The sequence below is a fragment of the Salmo trutta genome, chromosome 21 (genome assembly GCF_901001165.1).
Source record: "Salmo trutta chromosome 21, fSalTru1.1, whole genome shotgun sequence".
NCBI lineage: Eukaryota > Metazoa > Chordata > Actinopteri > Salmoniformes > Salmonidae > Salmo > Salmo trutta.
The window spans coordinates 27,393,966-27,415,060 of NC_042977.1; the positions used below are offsets into that span (position 1 = coordinate 27,393,966).

A 21,095-nucleotide genomic window follows, 5' to 3' on the forward strand; every position below is an offset into this window, starting at 1 on the left:
AACAAAGTAATATTCTAATTGGTGATTGACCTTGTCTCTCCTCATTATTGATTAGAATTTCCACGACACTGTGCATTATCATGCTAAAACATGAGGTGATGGCGGTGGGTGAATGGCACGACAATGGGCCTCGGGATCTCATCACGGTATCTCTGTGCATTCATATTGCCATCGCTAAAATGCAATTGTGTTCGTTGTCTGTAGCTTATGCCTGCCCATACCAAAACCCCACCACCACCATGGGGCCTCTGTTCACGATGTTGACATCAGTAAATCGCTCGCCCACACGACGCCATACACGTGGTCTTTGGTTGTGAGGCTGGTTGGACGTACTGCCAAATTCTCTAAAATGACGTTGGTAGAGAATTAACATTACATTCTCTGGTAACAGGTCTGGTGGACATTCCTGCAGTCAGCATGCCAATTGCACACTCCCTAAAAACTTGAGACATCTGTGGCATTGTGTTGTGTGAAAAAACTGCACATTTTAGAGTGGCCTTTATAATGATCATGCTGTTTAATCAGCTTCTTGATATGCCACACCTGTCAGGTGGATGGATTATCTTGGTAATGGAGAAATGTTCACTAACAGGGATATAAACAAATTTGTGCACAGAATTTGAGAGAAATAAACTTTGTGCATATGGAAAATGTCTGGGGTCTTTTATTTCAGCTTATAAAATATGGGACCAACACTTTACATTTACGTCAATTAGCAGACGCTCTTATCCAGAGCGACTTACAAATTGGTGCATTCACCTTATGATATCCAGTGGAACAACCACTTTACAATAGTACATCTATATCTTTTTTTGGGGGGGGGGGGGGGGGGTTAGAAGGAATACTTTATCCTATCCCAACACTTTACATGTTGTGTTTATATTTTTGTTCAGTGTCCATAAAGTATCAGCAAGGTGCAAAATGACATGGTAGTAACTAGCCTACCTTGCCGTTTAATGTACAGAGAGAAGATAACATGTATGCAGAGGGAGGATGCATCTAGGCAGGCAGCAGTGAAGGAAAGTTAGCCTCTCCATTACAACCTATCGTGCCAGCCACTAGAGAGATGTATAGTCTTACACCCTTAGCCATATCTTGTTGACATGGAATAGTTTCCTTCTTGTTATCCTTGAGGACAAAAATAAACATGTGGTATTCCTGCTGGATGCCTTTCACTGATTGAGAAGGACAGCTTTAGACACATTGTCAAGTGTCAACCAATAGTAATAGGTGACCCAATGAGAAATCATGTCCCCCTACAATGTTGACTGTAACTTAACACCATATGTATTTTTTCACTATATTATTATTAGTTCACACATCTCCCGTCTCCATACTAAAAAAGCACCTGCTGTCCACTCTCAGTTTTCTACTCTTCACTCTCATGTCCTTGAAGGTCCCCCAACCAAGCCATCAGGGATGTGTGGTACCTGTCCTACTTGAGTGTGGAAACTGATTCTGCTTGAGTTTCAAAGAGAGGACTATTGTTAGGGGTGTTTGTTCCTCTGTGGTGGCAAGGTGGCATAAAGTTAACTTTTTAGAGAAGGACTCCCCACCTCTTTACTCTCTCTTCTCCTGACTAACATTAGATCAGTCATTAGTGGCTCTGCTGGATGGTCTCGTCAGTGGTCGTCTTCCTATCAGACTCCATCAGGCTATAGAAGGGCTCTCACCACTGATGATCCTCTGAACCCGACAGAGACAAAACATAGCCTGCAGAAGATTTGAAGAGCGGAAAGCGGAAAGATAAGACTTTGTTTCATTTTAGATTGCTTTGATACTTTTGATCTGGTAGCTCTGTTTGTCTCTCACAGGATCAATTTGAGCTCACTTGAACAGGAAGGTGGCGCGGAAGTCCTATGTGGCAAATTTTCCCATCAAACTTTGTCATCAAAGTCTGTCTTTCTCTGGATTTATGGTGTTTTCAAGACAACTGGGAACTCTGAAAAAATCAAGGTTGAATCATGACGTCAGTGATCTTCAGGTCGGAGCTCTAGAAAGAGGCCAGACTGAGTTCCCGACTTGGAATTCCGAGGTGGATGACCGTTCAAAACGTATTTTCTCAGTTCAAGCTCGTTTTTGTCTGAGTTCCCAGTTGTCTTGAACTCACTGAAGTCTGAGATATCCCAGTTCTGAGTTTCCAGTTGTTTCGATCGCGGCAGAAAGCAGCGTTGGCCAATGTTGAATGTTTTCCTTTTAACCTTGGAAAAGGTTACCCTTAAACCCAGATTTGGACCCCACAACCACTCCACTGAATAGCATGCTTGCAGTTAGCCACTGATTCCTTCCAAACCACTCATTGTTGAATTTGCGATTTCCAACTTGTTGTGTAATGTTTATTTCCAATGGCCGATGAACACTAATACGTTTTATCTATAATTTCTCTTCATATTTTCTCTTCATATGACAAGGATTGAAAAGGATTTGCCAGTATATTGTTGACTTGATTTATGATGACTGCTAGCTAAGATTTTGAAAGTATGATGTTGACATGATCAGTCCAATCAAAGTTACGGTACATATAACGCGATTTGACGTCACTTTATCTGTGACCAATGACCTCTTGGATGAGCATGTTTGTATACGGCTTTATTATCTCAATGAAATATAAATATATATATATATATTTAGCTAAACAGGTGGGGTCGTCACTGGAACCAAGATGTAAAAAGAACTGATGTTGGCACAAGATAGAGGGAAGTTGGAGCATAACTAATGAAATTACAGTTAATGAAAATGTACGTTGGAATGTATGCAAGAGACAAAATTCACAAATTCTACAGCACAACAGCAAAGTCATGTCTCAAGTGTAAAACTAATAATGACTCAATAATCCATGCTTTCTGAGAACGCTATAAAGTTTGGAAGTTGTGGGCAGAGCTAGAAAGTTGGCTGTCAGAAGTACTGTATTACAATGTAAACTTACTTTTAATCCATCTGTCTGCATATTTCAAGACATGACAGACATAAGAGGGTGTAGTGAGATACCCAATGGGCTGGACCATTCTTTTCTCATCATTCATTTTGAAAAAACGTATACAAAAAACTTGGAAGTCAATCAATCCGCCATCATTGGCACAACCGAAAAATCAAATGATTTATTATTTAATATTTAAATTGCATGGGCGAGGACCGAGTCTGGGAAACTCTGGAGTCCGCCAAAGCAGAAGGTTTCAGAGATCCATCTGAGAGGTTCACTCTTCATCATGCTCTTTCTGTGATGGTAAAGAATTAGAGAATAGAGATAGACATCAGGGAGAGAAGACATTGGTAAGCACTGGTCAAGCTTTAGTAGTGTCGTGTCTTTGGCATCATTAAAAAACCTCTTACATCTAGACGTTCCGCTAGCGGAGCACCGCTCCAATATCCAATGATAGGGCGTGGCGCGAAATACAAACTCCTCGAAAATCCGAAAACTTCCATTTTTCAAACATATGACTATTTTACACCATTTTAAAGACATGACTCTCCTTTATCTAACCACACTGTCCGATTTCAAAAAGGCTTTACAACGAAAGCAAAACATTAGATTATGTCAGGAGAGTACCCAGCCAGAAATAATCAGACACCCATTTTTCAAGCTAGCATATATGTCACAAAAACCAAAACCACAGTTAATATTTAATTTTTATTGGCCAGTCTGAGATATGGCTTTTTCTTTGCAACTCTGCCTAGAAGGCCAGCATCCCTTCACTGTTGATGTTGAGACTGGTGTTTTGCGGGTACTATTTAATGAAGCTGCCGGTTGAGGACCTGTGAGGCGTCTGCTTCTCAAACTAGACACTCTAATGTACTTGTCCTCTTGCTTAATTTTGAACCAGGGCCTCCCACTCCTCTATCTATTCTGGTTAGAGCCAGTTTATGCTGTCTGTGAAGGGAGTAGTACACAGCGTTGTCCGAGATCTTCAGTTTCTTGGCAATTTCTCACATGGAATAGCCTTCATTTCTCAGAACAAGAATAGACTGACGAGTTTCAGAAGAAAGTTCTTTGTTTCTGGCCATTTTGAGCCTGTAATCGAACCCACAAATGCTGATGCTCCAGATACTCAACTAGTCTAAATGCCAGTTTTATTGCTTCTTTAATCAGAACAACAGTTTTCAGCTGTACTAATATAATTACAAAAGGGATTTCTAATGATCAATTAGCCTTTTAAAATGATAAACTTGGATTAGCTAACACAACGTGCCATTGGAACAAAGGAGTGGTGGTTGCTGAAAATGGGCCTCTGTACGCCTATGTAGATATTCCATAAAAAAATCAGCCATTTCCAGCTACAATAGTCATTTACAACATTAACAATGTCTACACTGTATTTCTGATCAATTTGATGTTATTTTAATGGACAAAAAATGTGCTTTTCTTTCAAAAACTAGGCCATTTCTAAGTGACCCCAAACTTTTGAACAGTAGTGTAGTTTCAACATATTTATCTCTCACCTTTGTCTCCTCCTGCAGTTGTCTTTTGATGTCCTCAATCTGATGAGTGTAGGACAGCTTCACTCTACTCAGCTGAGATACAAGGGAGTCCTTTTCCATAAGCTGACTGGAAAGCTGTCCTAGCGAAGTAAATTACGAAATTGTTAAGAACAATTTCACTGGCTTGATCAGTGTGGAGGAAGGAATAATTTACTAATATTGGTGATCATTTATCATAAGAGATAAGAAACTTACCATTCTCTGTCTGCAGCCTAGCTTTACACATGCTGAAGTCATTGATGCTGCGCATGCCCTCCTCATACTTTGCCCGGTATTCAATCATCTGATCTTCCCAGGTCCTGCTTGCCTTCTCTAAATTGGTCTGAAATGAAGAGCATGATATAAAGACAAATGTGAGTTTTTAAATAATCCATCATGCATCACATTTGATGAGAAACTAAAAGACCAGATCATGAAATGGAGTCATACGTTGGACTTCACAATATGTTCCATCTTGTAGACCACATCATCAAGCTCTAGCCTGAGCTCACTCTGCTCCTTTTCCAGTTTCTGCTTCTCCCTCTGCAAGTTGTCTATCTGCTCCCCTAGGTCGCCCACACTGTCAGCTTGTTTTTTCTTGAGTGTGGCAGCTATAGTCTTGTGCTACAGAGTGGCCTCTTCAAGGTCTATGCGGAGCTTCAGGAACTCATTATCCCTCTTCTTGTTCATCTCAATCTGGACAGATGTGGCTCCATCAGCCTCCTCTAGCCTCTCACTGATCTCCTCCAGCTCTCTAGCCAAGTCTGCTCTTTGCTTCTCCACCTTGGCTTGGGCAGCTCTTTCTGCCTCCAGCGCTTCCTCTAGCTCCTCAATTTGAGCCTAGCATGGGGAAATAGATTGAAAGATTGTGAGGAGGTTTGAATATTCTTCTTCTTTTAAGTCAAAATAATGTGTATTTTCATTAAATACCATAGTTGCACATTCAATTACACATGATCAATTACCTGAAGCTCCTTCCATTTCTTCTGAAGCTGAATGCTACCTGCTTGTTCATCTTCTATTTTATTGTTAAGCTTGCTGACTTCAAATTCTTTACTGTGGACAAAGGCAAATTTGTTTAGAGTGAATTAACATTTTAGCTCCAAATAAAGGCTTGATTGAAAAATAAATAATATATATATATATACAATTCACTTACTTCTTAAGACGTTTCTCTAGCTGTTGTTTATCGTTCTCCAGGTCTATTAGGCTCTCCTGGGTCAACTTCAAGTCTCTCTCCAGCTTCCTCTTGGCTCTTTCAAGATCCATACAGACCTTCTTCTCTTGCTCCGGAGAACCTTCAAGCTGAGGACCATCATCACAAAACACAAGACTGTTTTATCCATTCGATTTCTGATGACTACATGAATTATGTATTTTTATAATTTTTTGCTCACAACACAACGTCAAGTACTCACATCATCAACTTGTTGCTCCAGCTTAGCCTTTGCCTTGGTTAGAGTGTTGACTTTGTCCTCCTCGCTTTGCAGGTCATCCAGCTTTTGCTGATGAGATTCCTGGAGAGGTTTCTTCTCCTTGGTTAGATTGGCAATGATTCCATTTGGCTCGAAAGGCGTTGGCTCGAAAGGGCTGGGTTTGATGAATAAACAAGTTGTGAGTGTGTCGAGGCTTGGCCCCCCACTGGCCAATCAGAACGTGCTCCGTGGCAAAATATGTGGTTGCTTCAAGTTGTGTATTTACGGTCTTTTTTGTATTTCCTTGGAATCAACTCCAATTCCAATGTTAGTCTGTTATAGTTTGTTAAATGGCTTACAGAAACAAAATAACAAAATGTAGACCTATCTTTGCTAAATACATTAACTTGAACCCAGCGGCGGTCAGTGCCGTTTAAGATTAGGGAGGATGATAATTTTTGCTATGAACATGGCCTTATTTCTATTACAGCATATTGGATGACTGTCATTAATATTTCATTCACCCAGCTCAATGTACCATCGATAGGTTTAGGCTACCACATGATATTTGAATTTTACAACCTAAGTCAGGTCCTGGGAGAATTCAAGTAGAAATTTTTTTTGTAATGAAGGTGACAGACTGCGACACATTCAATAATGCCTTACACACTCTTGCCTGCATCTAGCTGATCTAGGGTGTAATCAGGTATGTTTATCCGCTCAACATTATACTGCTCCAAAATAGGCCTGTTTAATTAATAAAATCAGAACTATCTTACAGATCAGATCGCATTCACACATCTCCAAAAGTTGCATTGCAAGCGCGCCATGGACGTTGTCACCATAAAACCAGGAAGGTGAATCATTCTAATTACTTTGGTTGTAATAAAATGTAACGAAAAATAAGCAAACCGTTTTTTTTAAACAACAACATAATAAATAAATATAAAATGTACGATATCATGAAATATGTAAAATGTACGATATCATGAAATAGCCAGGATAAAAAATGCACACATTGCTGTTGAACCAGCCTTCCTTTTAGTAGCCCTAAGGGAGGGCTTGAGTTTTGAACATATTGGATTGACACGCACAGACAGCTGTGTGTTATGTGTTATGCTCAGGGGCGAAAATCCCGGGGGGGACGGGGGGGGACACGACCCCCCCATCCAGGGAAAAATATGATTTGTCCCCCCCAATATATCACTGAACCATAACTATGTAATTTAAATAATATTAATAATACGCAATGAAAGCAATTGTGCTGATTATAGACACTTAATAGCGCGTTTTTAAGTTTCAAAAGATTGCAACCCCACCACCCTTTGCCTCACAATGGTTTGATCCACTGCCAGTTCCTTAGCTTGCTAGGTAACAGAGAGGTCATATCTACTGTCTGAAAGGCACTCAATGCACGTAACTGACGTGAGGTTAATCCAGTCAATCGCGCACACACACTAGCTGAATATGCAGAGGTAGCGCGCAAATATTAACTATTAAGCTAGCTAGTACCTATTCCATTTATGTGGCGTCGTCAAAGATGGAATCAGCATGCAGATTACGAAAGTTAGTGCTTCAAAGTTCCATTGAAAAGGTTAGCGATAAACTGAAATCCATGCCGAAAACCAAATACTTCGAAGCAATACTTTGTAGAGCCACAATTTGCAGCAATTACAGCTGCAAGTCTTTGGGGTATGTCTCTATAAGTTCTCTGCTGCCAATGACTGGAACGAGCTACAAAAATCTCTGAAACTGGAAACACTTATCTCCCTCACTAGCTTTAAGCACCAGCTGTCAGAGAAGCTCACAGATCACTGCACCTGTACATAGACCATCTATAATTTAGCCCAAACAACTACCTCTTCCCCTACAATATTTATTTATTTATTTATTTATTTTGCTCCTTTGCACCCCATTTTTTCTATTTCTACTTTGCACTTTCTTCCACTACAAATCTACTATTCCAGTGTTTTACTTGCTATATTGTATTTACTTAGCCACCATGGCCTTTTTTGCATTTGCCTCCCTTATCTCACCTCATTTGCTCACATTGTACATAGACTTTATTTTTCTACTGTATTATTGACTGTATGTTTGTTTTACTCCATGTGTGACTCTATGTTGTTGTATGTGTCAAACTGCTTTTGCTTTATCTTGACCAGGTCGCAAAACTGCTCCAACTCCTTCAAGTTGGATGGGTTCCGCTGGTGTACAGCAATCTTTAAGTTATAGCACATATTCTCAATTGGATTGAAGTCTGTGCTTTGACTAGGCTATTTCAAGACATTTAAATGTTTCCCCTTAAACCACTCAAGTGTTGCTTTAGCAGTATGCTTAGGGTCATTGTCCTACTGGAAGGTGAACCTTCGTCCCAGTCTCAAGTCTCTGGAAGACTGAAACAGGTTTCCCTCAATTTCCCTGTAATTAGCGCCATCCATCATTCCATCAATTCTGAAAAGTTTCCCAGTCCCTGCCGATGAAAAAAAATGCATGAAGCATATGTTTGGGGAGTCTCCCACATGCCTTTTGCGAGCACCAAACATGTTTGCTTATTTTTTTGTGTCCACTCTTCCGTAAAGCCCAGCTCTGTGGAGTGTACGGCTTAAAGTGGTCCTATGGACAGATACTCCAATCTCTGCTGTGGAGATTTGCAGCTAACTCAGGGTTATCTTTGGTATTTTTGTCGCCTCTCTGACTAATACTCTCCTTGCCTGGTCCACGAGTTTTGGTGGGCGACCCTCTCTTGGCAGGTTTGTTGTGGTGCCCTATTCTTTCAATTTTTTATTAATGGTTTTATTGGTGCTCCGTGGGATGTTCAAAGTTTCAGATATTTTTTTATAACCCAACCCTGATCTGTACTTCTCCACAACTTTGTCCCTGACCTGTTTGGAGAGCCCCTTGGTCTTCATGGTGCCGCATGCTTGGTGGTGCCCCTTGCTTAGTGGTGTTGCAGACTCTGGGGCCTTTCAGAACAGGTGTATTTATACTGAGATGTGACAGATCATGTGACACTTAGATTGCACACAGGTAGACTTTATTTAACTAATTATGTGACTTCTGAAGATAATTGGTTGCACCTGATCTTATTTAGGGGCTTCATAGCAAAGGGGTGAATACATATGCATGCACATATGCATTCTGGTTTTTTTTAAATAATTTTTTGAAACAAGTTCTTTTTTTCATTTCACTTCACCAATTTGGACTATTTCGTGTATGTCCATTACGTGAAATCCAAACAAAAATCTATTTAAATTACAGGTTGTATTGCAACAAAATAGGAAAAACACCAAGGGGGTGAATACTTTTGCAAGGCACTGTATTCAATGCCTGTACTTTTGCCTATCGGATTTCCTGTCTTCAACCGCGTGCCTGATCTCCCGGACTACGTCATTAGCCTTCTCCCTGCCTGTACTGTTGCCTTTTCTGACCCCCTGTGTATGACTTTCTGCCTGCCCCTGGACTCAGCTACTTGCCCCCTCCTGTGGTCCTTTACAAATAAACCCCTGCTGTGCCCTGCGCTTGAAACCAGCTGTCTGTCTCCCATTGTATTCATTATAGAATACACTTGCCAGCTGGTCAGCGCATGCTCTGAGTATGTGTCCTGGTAATCCATCTGGCCCTGCGGCCTTGTGAATGTTAACCTGTTTGAAGGTCTTACTCACATTGGCTACAGAGAGCATGATCACAGTCATCCAGAACAGCTGGTGCTCTTATGCATGGGTCAGTGTTGCTTGCCTCAAAGCGAGCATAAAAGGAATTTAGCTTGTCTGGTAGGCTCGCGTCACTGGGCAGCTTGTGGCTGGGTTTCCCTTTCTAATCTGTGATAGTTTGCAAACCCTGGCACATCTTACGAGCGTTAGAGCCGGAGTAGTAGGATTCCATCTTAGTCCTGTATTGACGCTTTGCCTGTCTGATGGTTCATCAGAGGGCATAGCAGAATTTCTTATAAGCGTCTGGATTAGTGTCCCGCTCCTTGAAAGTGGCAGCTCTAGCCTTTAGCTCAGTGTGGATGTTATCTGTAATCTATGGCTTCTGGTTGGGATATGTACGCACGTTCACTGTGGGGACGACATCGTCGATGAACTTATTAATGAAGCCAGTGGTAAACTCAATGCCATCTGATGAATCCTGGAACATATTCCAGTCTGTGCTAGCGAAACAGTCCTGTAGCTTAGCATCTGCTTCATCAGACCACTTCAGTGTTGAGCACGTCACAAGTGTTTCCTGTTTGAGTTTTTGCTTGTGATCAGGAATTAGGAGGATAAAGTTATGGTCAGATTTACCAAATGGAGCTGATCTAGAGTTTTTTCGCCTCTAGTGGCACAGGTGACATGCTGGTAGAAATGGTAAGACAGATTTCAGTTTTCCTGCATTAACATCATCGGTCACTGGGAGTGCCGCCTCTGGGTGAGCATTTTCTTGTTTGCTTATGGCCCTATACAGCTCGTTGAGTGCGGTCTTAGTGCCAGCATCGGTTTGTTGTGGTAAATCGACAGCTACAAAAAATATAGATGAAAACTCTCTTGGTAAATAGTATGGTCTACAGCTCATCATGAGGGATTCTAACTCAGGTGAGCAGAACCTCGAGACTTCCCTAATATTAGAGCTCTCACACCAGCTGTTGTTAACTAAGAGACACACACTACCCCTCTTGAGTTTACCTGACGCTGCCGTTCTGTCCTGCCGATGTATAGAAAAAAACAGCTTGATTTATATTTTCCATGTCCGACTAAGAGAAACATAGGATATAACAATTCTTCAGATCAGGTTGATAGGATAGTGAACAGAGCTCATCCAGTTTATTCTCCAGTGATTTAACGTTTGCCAATATAGAGGCAGTTTAACCACACGCCAATGTAGTCTCTATCCTGCACGCCGGCCTCTATAACGCTTTCTCTTCCTTTTTTGAGTGCCGGGGTTTTGGGCTGGTCCGGGATGAGCAGTACACTCGAAAGCGTTCTTCGGCTTTCCCCATAGCAGAACCCTTTTTGGTTCCAGGTAGAACTATTTTGTGTTCCACATAGAACCCTCTGGAAAGGGTTTAACATGGAACCCAAAAGGGTTCTACCTGGAACCAAAAGGGTTATAAAAAGGGTTATACCTGGAATCAAAAGGGTTCTTCAAATGGTTCTCCTATGGGGACAGCTGAAGAACCCCTATTGGTTCTAGCTAGCACATTTTTTTCTAAGAATTTACAGTACCAGTCAAATGTTTGGACACACCTACTCATTCCAGGTTTTTTTTAAAACATTTTTACTATTTTCTACATTGTAGAATAATAGTGAAGACATCAAAACTATGAAATAACACATATGGAATCATGTAGTAACCAAAAAAGTGTTAAACAAATCAAAATATATTTTAGATTTTAGATTCTTCAAAGTAGCCACCCTTTGCTTTGATGACAGGTTTGCACACTCTTGGCGCTCTCTCAACATTATTCCATATGTGTTATTGTTACGTCCTGACCAGTAAATGGGTTATTTGTTATTATAGTTTGGTCAGGACGTGGCAGGGGGTATTTGTTTTATATGGTTCGGGGTGTGTGTGTATGTAGAGGGGTGTTTGGTTTATGTATTCCGGGGTTTTTGTCATTGTTCTATGTTAGTGTATTTCTATGTTCTGTCTAGTCATTTCTATTTCTATGTTTAGGTAATTGGGGTTGGGGCCTTCAATTGTCTATCGTTGCCTCTGATTGAAGATTCTATAAATAGAAATGTGTTTGTCATGGGATTTGTGGGAGGTTGTAGTTGCATAGCTTTGTGTTTAGCATGCATCCTGTTCGTTCGTATGTTTTTGTGTTCAATAAAAGTAAATATGAGCACTCAACCCGCTGTGCCTTGGTCCATCCACTACGACGACCGTTACAGTTATTTCATAATAATAATTGCACAAATGGTCAGGAGCCCGTAGAATGGCTGCTATATTCCCTGGAGCATCATTCTCCACATATCTTGGATGTCTTACCATGATATAATGATAATTCTTTGACATAAGCAATTGGTATTGTTTAGAAAACACAAAATAAGATGTTGGATTTCACAAAGGGATATTGAAGAAAAATATGTCATGACTGGGTTCTCATTAACCCAGAGGCCTTAAGAGGAGTTGATGTGCAACATGTTTTGTCATGATAGCCATAGACTTTGCATAAATAGAAATATCAAATAGCTGTAACGAGTGCGCTGAGAGTTGGGAAGCAAGTACAGGGAGTGAGTGTTTTAATAAATAACCATAAACAATAAACACGAATCACAAACAACACACCGACATGAAACAGAGTCAATAACACCTGAGGAAAGAACCGAGGGGAGTGACAGATATAGGGAAGATAATCAAGGAGGTAATGGAGTCTGGGTGAGGGTCATGAGGCGCGGGAGCGCTTGATGATGGTGACAGGTGTGCGGGATAATCAGCAGCCTGATGACCTAGAGACCGGAGAGGGAGTATACGTGACAATAGCCAATGGGCCGGTCTAAATAAAGAACATTTAGGCAGCGAGCTTTACCAGCTGGAAAGTGTCACACAACACTGACAGAGGTCTGTCACAAGTGACATGTTTAGATTTAGCTGAAATATAATAATAATGATACACAATGGTGACAAAGGCAGTAACTGCGGACCAATGCGAGGCCAAGGTCACTGGCGACTGGTTCTCCATTATCACCTACAGATGCCGTATTTTAATTTGAGCATGTTTCACACAGCAGAAAAAGTTTCCTGCACCAACAAGAAATGTGAATTGTTATTGTTACTTTAACTTCCAAGATGGCGTAGCGGTCAGACGTCTTTGTCTTCGTCGTGTCCCGTGTATATATCTTTTATATCTTTTTTCTTCGCATATATATATTTTTTTTTCTTAACCTCAACTTCAACATACTCTCCTGCAATCCGCTTCACCCAATGTGGTACAGATCTGCTATTTTCTTTACTTTTGAACCGGAACCCCCAACAGAAGCTAGCCAGCTAACTAGCTACTAACTAGTAGCCAGCTAGCCAGCTAACTAGCTACTAGCTAGTAGCCAGCTAGCCACTGCTAGCGGTCATCAACTAACCTTTAGCCCGGACAACTCTTGCCAGTCTGCACAGCGTGATTAAAACCAGAGCATATCGGACTTATTTTTCTCCGTATCTCCGGATTCCTACCACAAGCTCTGAACCTTTCACCTGGATCATCGCAGCTAGCTAGCTGCTATCCGAGTGGCCACTCCTGGCTAACGTCTCTGTCCCGAAGCAAGAACCAATTAGCCTGGAGCTAGCCTTTCCTAGGCCCATCTCCTGGCTAGCCGAAGAGGTCCATCAGCCACTCCTTGGGCTACAATACCTATTTTGCCAATTGGCCTGGACCCCTTTTACTGCCGACACGGAGCCCCGCCGATCCATCACGACTGGACTACTGACGTAATCTGCCCGAGGATTTTTTTCAACTGGCTCCTCCGTCGCGACGTTCCCTGAATGCCCATCTGCTAGCCTGCTAGCCAAGGCCTGCTAACTGTCTAGAGCATATTGGACTGTTAGCTGAAAAGGCCCATCGGACAATTTCTTTGGCCACTATACCTATTTTGCCAATTGGCCTGGACCCTTTTACCACGGAGCCCTGCTGATCCATCACAACTGGTCTGCCGACGTAACAGCACGAGGGGGCTACAACAAACTTCTTCAGTCAAGACGTCCCTCTAAGGCCCTTCTGCTAGCTTGCTAGCCCCAGCCCGCTAGCTGTCTGAATTGCCGTGTCTCCAGCCAGCCGAGCTACTCACTGGACCCCTATGATCACTCGGCTACGCATGCCTCTCCCTAATGTCAATATGCCATGTCCATTGCTGTTTGGTTAGTGATTATTGCCTTATTTCACTGTAGAGCCTCTAGCCCTGCTCAATACGCCTTAGCTAACCCTTTAGTTCCACCTCCCACACATGCGGTGACCTCACCTGGTTTAACTTCTATGGGCTAGGTGGGACGTGACCGTCCCACCTGCGGGACACATTATTCAACAGCCAGTGAAATAGCATGGCGCGAAATACAAAACAGCAAAAATCTCATAATTTCATTTTCTCAAACAATCAACTATTTTGCACCATTTTAAAGATAAACTTCTCGTTAATCTAACCACATTGTCCGATTTCAAAAAGGCTTTATGGCGAAAGCATAAAATTAGATTATGTTAGGACATAAACTTCACAAGAAAAACCACACAGCCATTTTCCAAGCAAGGACATGCATCCCAAAAACACAGCTAAAATATTCACTAACCTTTGATGATCTTCATCAGATGGCACTCATAGGACTTCATGTTACACAATACATGTATGTTTTGCTCGATAAAGTTCATATACTGCTCAAAAAAATAAAGGGAACACTTAAACAACACATCCTAGATCTGAATGAAAGAAAAAATCTTATTAAATACTTTTTTCTTTACATAGTTGAATGTGCTGACAACAAAATCACACAAAAATAATCAATGGAAATCCAATTTATCAACCCACGGAGGTCTAGATTTGGAGTCACACTCAAAATTAAAGTGGAAAACCACACTACAGGCTGATCCAACTTTGATGTAATGTCCTTAAAACAAGTCAAAATGAGGCTCAGTAGCGTGTGTGGCCTCCACGTGCCTGTATGACCTCCCTACAACGCCTGGGCATGCTCCTGATGAGGTGGCGGATGGTCTCCTGAGGGATCTCCTCCCAGACCTGGACTAAAGCATCCGCCAACTCCTGGACAGTCTGTGGTGCAACGTGGCGTTGGTGGATGGAGCGAGACATGATGTCCCAGATGTGCTCAATTTGATTCAGGTCTGGGGAACGGGCGGGCCAGTCCATAGCATCAATGCCTTCCTCTTGCAGGAACTGCTGACACACTCCAGCCACATGAGGTCTAGCATTGTCTTGCATTAGGAGGAACCCAGGGCCAACCGCACCAGCAAATGGTCTCACAAGGGGTCTGAGGATCTCATCTCGGTACCTAATGGCAGTCAGGCTACCTCTGGCGAGCACATGGAGGGCTGTGCGGCCCCCCAAAGAAATGCCACCCCACACCATGACTGACCCACTGCCAAACCGGTCATGCTGGAGGATGTTGCAGGCAGCAGAACGTTCTCCACAGCGTCTCCAGACTCTGTCACGTCTGTCACATGTGCTCAGTGTGAACCTGCTTTCATCTGTGAAGAGCACAGGGCGCCAGTGGCGAATTTGCCAATCTTGGTGTTCTCTGGCAAATGCCAAACATCCTGCACGGTGTTGGGCTGTAGGCACAACCCCCACCTGTGGACGTTGGGCCCTCATACCACCCTCACAGAGTCTGTTTCTGACCATTTGAGCAGACACATGCACATTTGTGGCCTGCTGGAGGTCCTTTTGCAGGGCTCTGGCAGTGCTCCTCCTGCTCCTCCTTGCACAAAGGCGGAGGTAGCGGTCCTGCTGCTGGGTTGTTGCCCTCCTACGGCCTCCTCCACGTCTCCTGATGTACTGGCCTGTCTCCTGGTAGCGCCTCCATGCTCTGGACACTACGCGGACAGACACAGCAAACCTTCTTGCCACAGCTCGTATTGATGTGCCATCCTGGATGAGCTGCACTACCTGAGCCACTTGTGTGGGTTGTAGACTCCGTATCATGCTACCACTAGAGTGAAAGCACCGCCAGCATTCAAAAGTGACCAAAACATCAGCCAGGAAGCATAGGAACTGAGAAGTGGTCTGTGGTCACCACCTGCAGAACCACTCCTTTATTGGGGGTGTCTTGCTAATTGCCTATAATTTCCACCTGTTGTCTATTCCATTTGCACAACAGCATGTGAAATTTATTGTCAATCAGTGTTGCTTCCTAAGTGGACAGTTTGATTTCACAGAAGTGTGATTGACTTGGAGTTAAATTGTGTTGTTTAAGTGTTCCCTTTATTTTTTTGAGCAGTGTATTTATATCCAAAAACCCCATTTTACATTGGCATGTGATGTTCAGAAAATGTATTCCCACCAAAACTGCCGGTGAATGTGCACATCAATTTACAAAAATACTCATCATAAACATTGATAAAATTTACAACAGTTACTGAAAGAATTATAGATATACCTGCCAAGTTTTGGGGTCAAGTTCTAAACTCAGAATTAGTATAATAAATATTCTCTTACCTTTGCTGATCTTCATCAGAATGCAATCCCAGGACTCCTACTTCCACAGAAATGTTATTTTTGTTCGAAATACTGCATATTTATGTCCAAATACCTCCGTTTTGTTTGTGCGTTCAGATCACTATACAAAGGCATAACGAGCGAGCGCAGTACCAGAGACGAAAAGTCAAATAATTCAATTACCATTTGTAGAAACATGTCAAACGTTGTTTACAATCAATCCTTAGGGTCTTTTTAACATAAAACGTCGATAATATTAAAACCGGACAATAGCGTATTCATTCAAGAAGAAAAAGAAGAAGGGATGCACTGGCGGGCTCGCGCATCACCAAGTCCTTTGTCCTCAGGCAGTCCACTCATTGACTGAGCTCCTATTTTCTGCCCAGTAACAGGAGAAGGACGAAACACGTTTCTAAAGGCTGTTGACAACCAATGGAAGCCTTAGGAAGTGCAACGTGACCCCACAGACACTGTAGTTTCAATAGGGATTCAAAAGAAGAACTAGAATTCTCAGATTTCCCACTTCCTGGTTGGATGTTTCTCAGGTTTTTGCCTGCCATATGAGTTCTGTTATACTCACAGACATCATTCAAACAGTTTTAGAAACTTCAGAGTTTATTTCTATCCAAATCGACTAATAATATGCAAATATTTGACTCTGGGCCCGAGTATTAGGCAGTTTACTCTGGGCACGCTTTTCATTCGAAAATGAAAATTCTGGCCCCTATACTTTAAAAAGTTAAATGATATTTCTAGAGACAATATCTCTCTCATATGCATAGGTTTACCTCCACTGTATTCACATCCTACCGTACCTTTGTCTGTACATTATGCCTTGAATCTATTCTACCGTGCCCAGAAACCTGCTCCTTTTACTCTCTGTCCAAATGTACTAGACGACCAGTTCTTATAGCCTTTAGCCGTATCCTTATCCTACGCCTCCTCTGTTCCTCTGGTGATGTAGAGGTTAATCTAGGCCCTGCAGTGCCTAGCTCAACTCCCATTCCCCAGGTGCTCTCATTTCTTGACTTCTGTAACCGTAAAAGCCTTGGTTTCATGCATGTTAACATTAGAAGCCTCCTCCCTAAGTTTGTTTTATTCACTGTTTTAGCACACTCTGCCAACCCGGATGTCCTGGCCGTGTCTGAATCCTGGCTTAGGAAGACCACCAAAAACCCTGAAATGTCCATCCCTAACTATCACATTTTCCAACAAGATAGAACTGCCAAAGGGGGCGGAGTTGCATTATTTAACCCTCTGTTTTCCCCATGGTTTTTGTGAGTGATTGTTTTATTGTAAGTTCGGTCCGATGTTTGTGGGCTTGGTATTACTTCATGTATTTGGAAATGTTGAGTAAAGTTCATTGTGTTACTCATCTCTGCTGTCCTGCACCTGACTCCTCTGCACCAGCTACACCCAAAACCTTACACCATTGCCGCTTGCTGTAGACCACTTTCTGCCCCCAGCTGTGCCCTGGACACCATATGTGAATTGATTTCCCCCATCTATCTTCAGAGCTTGTGCTGTTAGGTGACCTAAACTGGGACATGCTTAACACCCCGGCCATCCTACAATCTAAGCTTGATGCCCTCAATCTCACACAAGTTTTCAATGAACCTACCAGGTACAACCCCAAATCCGTAAACACGGGCACCCTCATAGATATAATCCAACCTGCCCTCCAAATACACCTCTGCTGTCTTCAACCAGGATCTCAGCGATCACTGCCTCATCCGTAATGGGTCTGCAGTCAAACAACCACCCCTCATCACTGTCAAACACTCCTTAAAACACTTCAGCGAGCAGGCCTTTCTAATCAACCTGGCCCGGGTATCCTGGAAGGATATTGACCTCATTCCATCAGTAGAGGATGCCTGTTATTCTTTAGAAGTGTTTTCCTCACCATCTTAAATAAGCATGCCCCATTCAAAAAATGTAGAACCAGGAACAGATACAGCCCTTGGTTCACTCCAGACCTGACTGCCCTTGACCAGCACAAAAACATCCTGAGGCATACTGCATTAGCATCGAATAGCCACCGCGATATGCAACTTTTCAGGGAAGTTAGGAACCAATATACACAGGTAGTTAGGAAAGCAAAGGCTAGCTTTTTCAAACAGAAAGTTGAATCCTGTAGCACAAACTCCAAAAAGTTCTGGGACACTGTAAAGTCCATGGAGAATAAGAGCACCTCCTCCCAGCTGCCCATTGCACTGAGGCTAGGAAACACTGTCACCACCGATAAATCCACGATAATTGAGAATTTCAATAGGCTTTTTTCTACGGCTGGCCTTGCTTTCCACCTGGCTACCCCTACCCCAGTCAATAGCCCTGCACCCCCCACAGCAACTTACCCAAGCCTCCCCCATTTCTCCTTCATCCAAATCCAGATAGCTGATATTCTGAAAGTGCTGCAAAATCTGGACCCCTACAAATCAGCAGGGCTAAACAATCTGGACCCTCTCTTTCTAAAATTAACTGACGAAATTGTTGCAACCCCTATTACTAGCTTGTTCAACCTCTCTTTCATATCGTTTGAGATCCTCAAAAATTGGAAAGCTGCCACGGTCATCCCCCTCTTCAAAGGGGGAGACACTCTAGACCCAAACTACTATAGACCTATATCTATCCTACCCTGCCTTTCTAAGGTCTTCGAAAGCCAAGTTAACAAACAGATCACCGACCATTTCGAACCCCACCGTAACTTCTCCGCCATGCAATCTGGTTTCCGAGCTGGTCATGGGTGCACCTCAGCCATCCTCAAGGTCCTAAACGATATCATAACTGCCATCGATAAGAGACAATACTGTGCAGCTGTATTCATCAACCTGGCCAAGGTTTTCAACTCTGTCAATTGCCACATTCTTATTGGCAGACTCAACAGCCTTGGTTTCTCAAATGACTGCCTCGCCTGGTTCACCAACTACTTCTCTGATAGAGTTCAGTGTGTCAAATCAGAGGGCCTGTTGTCCAGACCTCTGGCAGTCTCTATGGGGGTGCCACAGGGTTCAATTCTCGGGCCAAATCTTTTCTCTGTATATATCAATGATGTCGCTCTTGCTGCTGGTAATTCTCTGATCCACCTCTACGCAGACGACACCATTCTGTATACTTCTGGCTCTTCTTTGGACACTGTGTTAACTAACCTCCAGACGAGCTTCAATGCCATACAACTCTCCTTCTGTGGCCTCCAACTGTAAAACTAAATGCATGCTCTTCAACCGATCGCTGCCCACACCTGCCCGCCCGTCCAGCATCACTACTCTAGATGGTTCTGACTTAGAATATGTGGACAACAACAAATACCTAGGTGTCTGGTTAGACTGTAAACTCTCCTTCCAGACTCACATTAAGCATCTCCAATCCAAAATTAAATCTAGAATCGGCTTCCTATTTCGCAACAAAGCATCCTTCACTCATGCTGCCATACATACCCTCTTAAAACTGACCATTCTACCGATCCTTGACTTCGGCGATGTCATTTATAAAATAGCCTCCAACACTCTACTCAGCAAATTGGATGCAGTCTATCACAGTGTCATCTGTTTTGTCACCAAAGCCCCATATACTACCCACCACTGTGACCTGTATGCTCTCGTTGGCTGGCCCTCGCTTCATATTCATCGCCAAACCCACTGGCTCCAGGTCATCTATAAGTCTTTGCTAGGTAAAGCCCTGCCTTATCTCAGCTCACTGGTCACCATAGCAGCACCCACCCGTAGCACGCACTCCAGCAGGTATATTTCACTGGTCAACCCCAAAGTCAATTCCCCCTTTGGCCGCCTTTCCTTCCAGTTCTCTGCTGCCAATGACTGGAACGAACTGCAAAAATCACTGAAGCTGGAGACTCATATCTCCCTCACTAGCTTTAAGCACCAGCTGTCAGAGCAGCTCAGAGATCACTGCACCTGTACATAGCTCATCTGTAAATAGCCCATCCAACTACCTCATCCCCATACTGTTATTTATTTTATTTATTTTGCTCCTTTGCACCCCAGTATCTCTACTTGCACACTCATCTTCTGCACATTTATCACTTCAGTGTTTAATTGCTATATTGTAATTAGTTCGCCACTATGGCCTATTTATTGCCTTACCTCCCTTATCCTACCTCATTTGCACACACTGTATATAGACTTTTTCTATTGTATTATTAACTGTATTCCATGTGTAACTGTACATATCCCAACAAACCCCGAACCACATAAAACGAACACCACCTGCCACGTCCTGACCAAACTACAATAACAAATAACCCCTTTACTGGTCAGGACGTGACAGTAACGTGACAGTAACTCTGTGTTGTTGTTTGTGTCGTCCTGCTTTGCTTGTTCTCAACTAGCCTACCTGGTTAAATAAAGGTGAAATCAAAAAATCAAAAATATATGTGAATTATAATTATTTAAAATATTTTGTAGGGTTGACACATGTCCTGTTAGGGTAAATCAAGTCTGATTTTTTGTAATGGAAATTCTAATCTTTAGAAGCCTTTTTTAACCTCACTTACTCTATAAGTTTGCATTTCCTGCTGTGCAGGAACATATCTATTTGAGGTTGTTTATTGTGCGAACTTGACACCCTGATGCTTTCCTTAAGGCTCTATTTTGAGAACAAGGTTTTTGCTAATCTCTCTATTTTAGCTATCATCAGCTCACATTTCAAACACTTAAGCCCATCCACCCGTCCTCCCCACCCCACGCCTTTTCTGTCTGTCAATCCACCCCTGCTGGGCCCCTCTCAAGTTCACTTCTAACTCAAACCTTATCCCTGTGCCAAAGAGGGTGCTTGACCTCATGATACCCCAGATAGCCTCATCACCCTCTAACTGTCTTAGATGGTCATGGATATAGATATATTGTAGATAAGTGGCTATGGTAAAGAGTTGGCAAATTAACCAGGTCATGTCCTACCCTATACACTTTTGTTTGTTTAGTGAAAATAGGAAAATATTATAACTGTTACAATTAGTATTTGTAAATGAAGTCTTAAAAATGTCAGTAAGCATTCAATATGCAGGTTGACATTTATTGTCATTAGGTTTTTTTTGGAGGCAGAATGTAGCGATTTTCGTATAGATAGGCCAGCTGCAAAGTCAAAA

At 42.5% G+C, this 21,095-nt stretch overlaps 1 protein-coding gene across 1 annotated transcript; it reads right to left on the reverse strand.

Annotated features, from left to right (window-relative positions):
- Window positions 1-4,606: 4,606 nt before the first annotated feature.
- Window positions 4,607-18,713, reverse strand: LOC115157746 (myosin-6-like). The gene is given in 6 exon segments (XM_029706187.1): window positions 4,607-4,798; window positions 4,906-5,295; window positions 5,421-5,511; window positions 5,615-5,760; window positions 5,874-6,045; window positions 18,697-18,713. Coding segments are annotated over 6 exon segments (972 nt in total). The 3' UTR covers window positions 4,607-4,642.
- Between the last annotated feature and the right edge of the window lie 2,382 nt (window positions 18,714-21,095).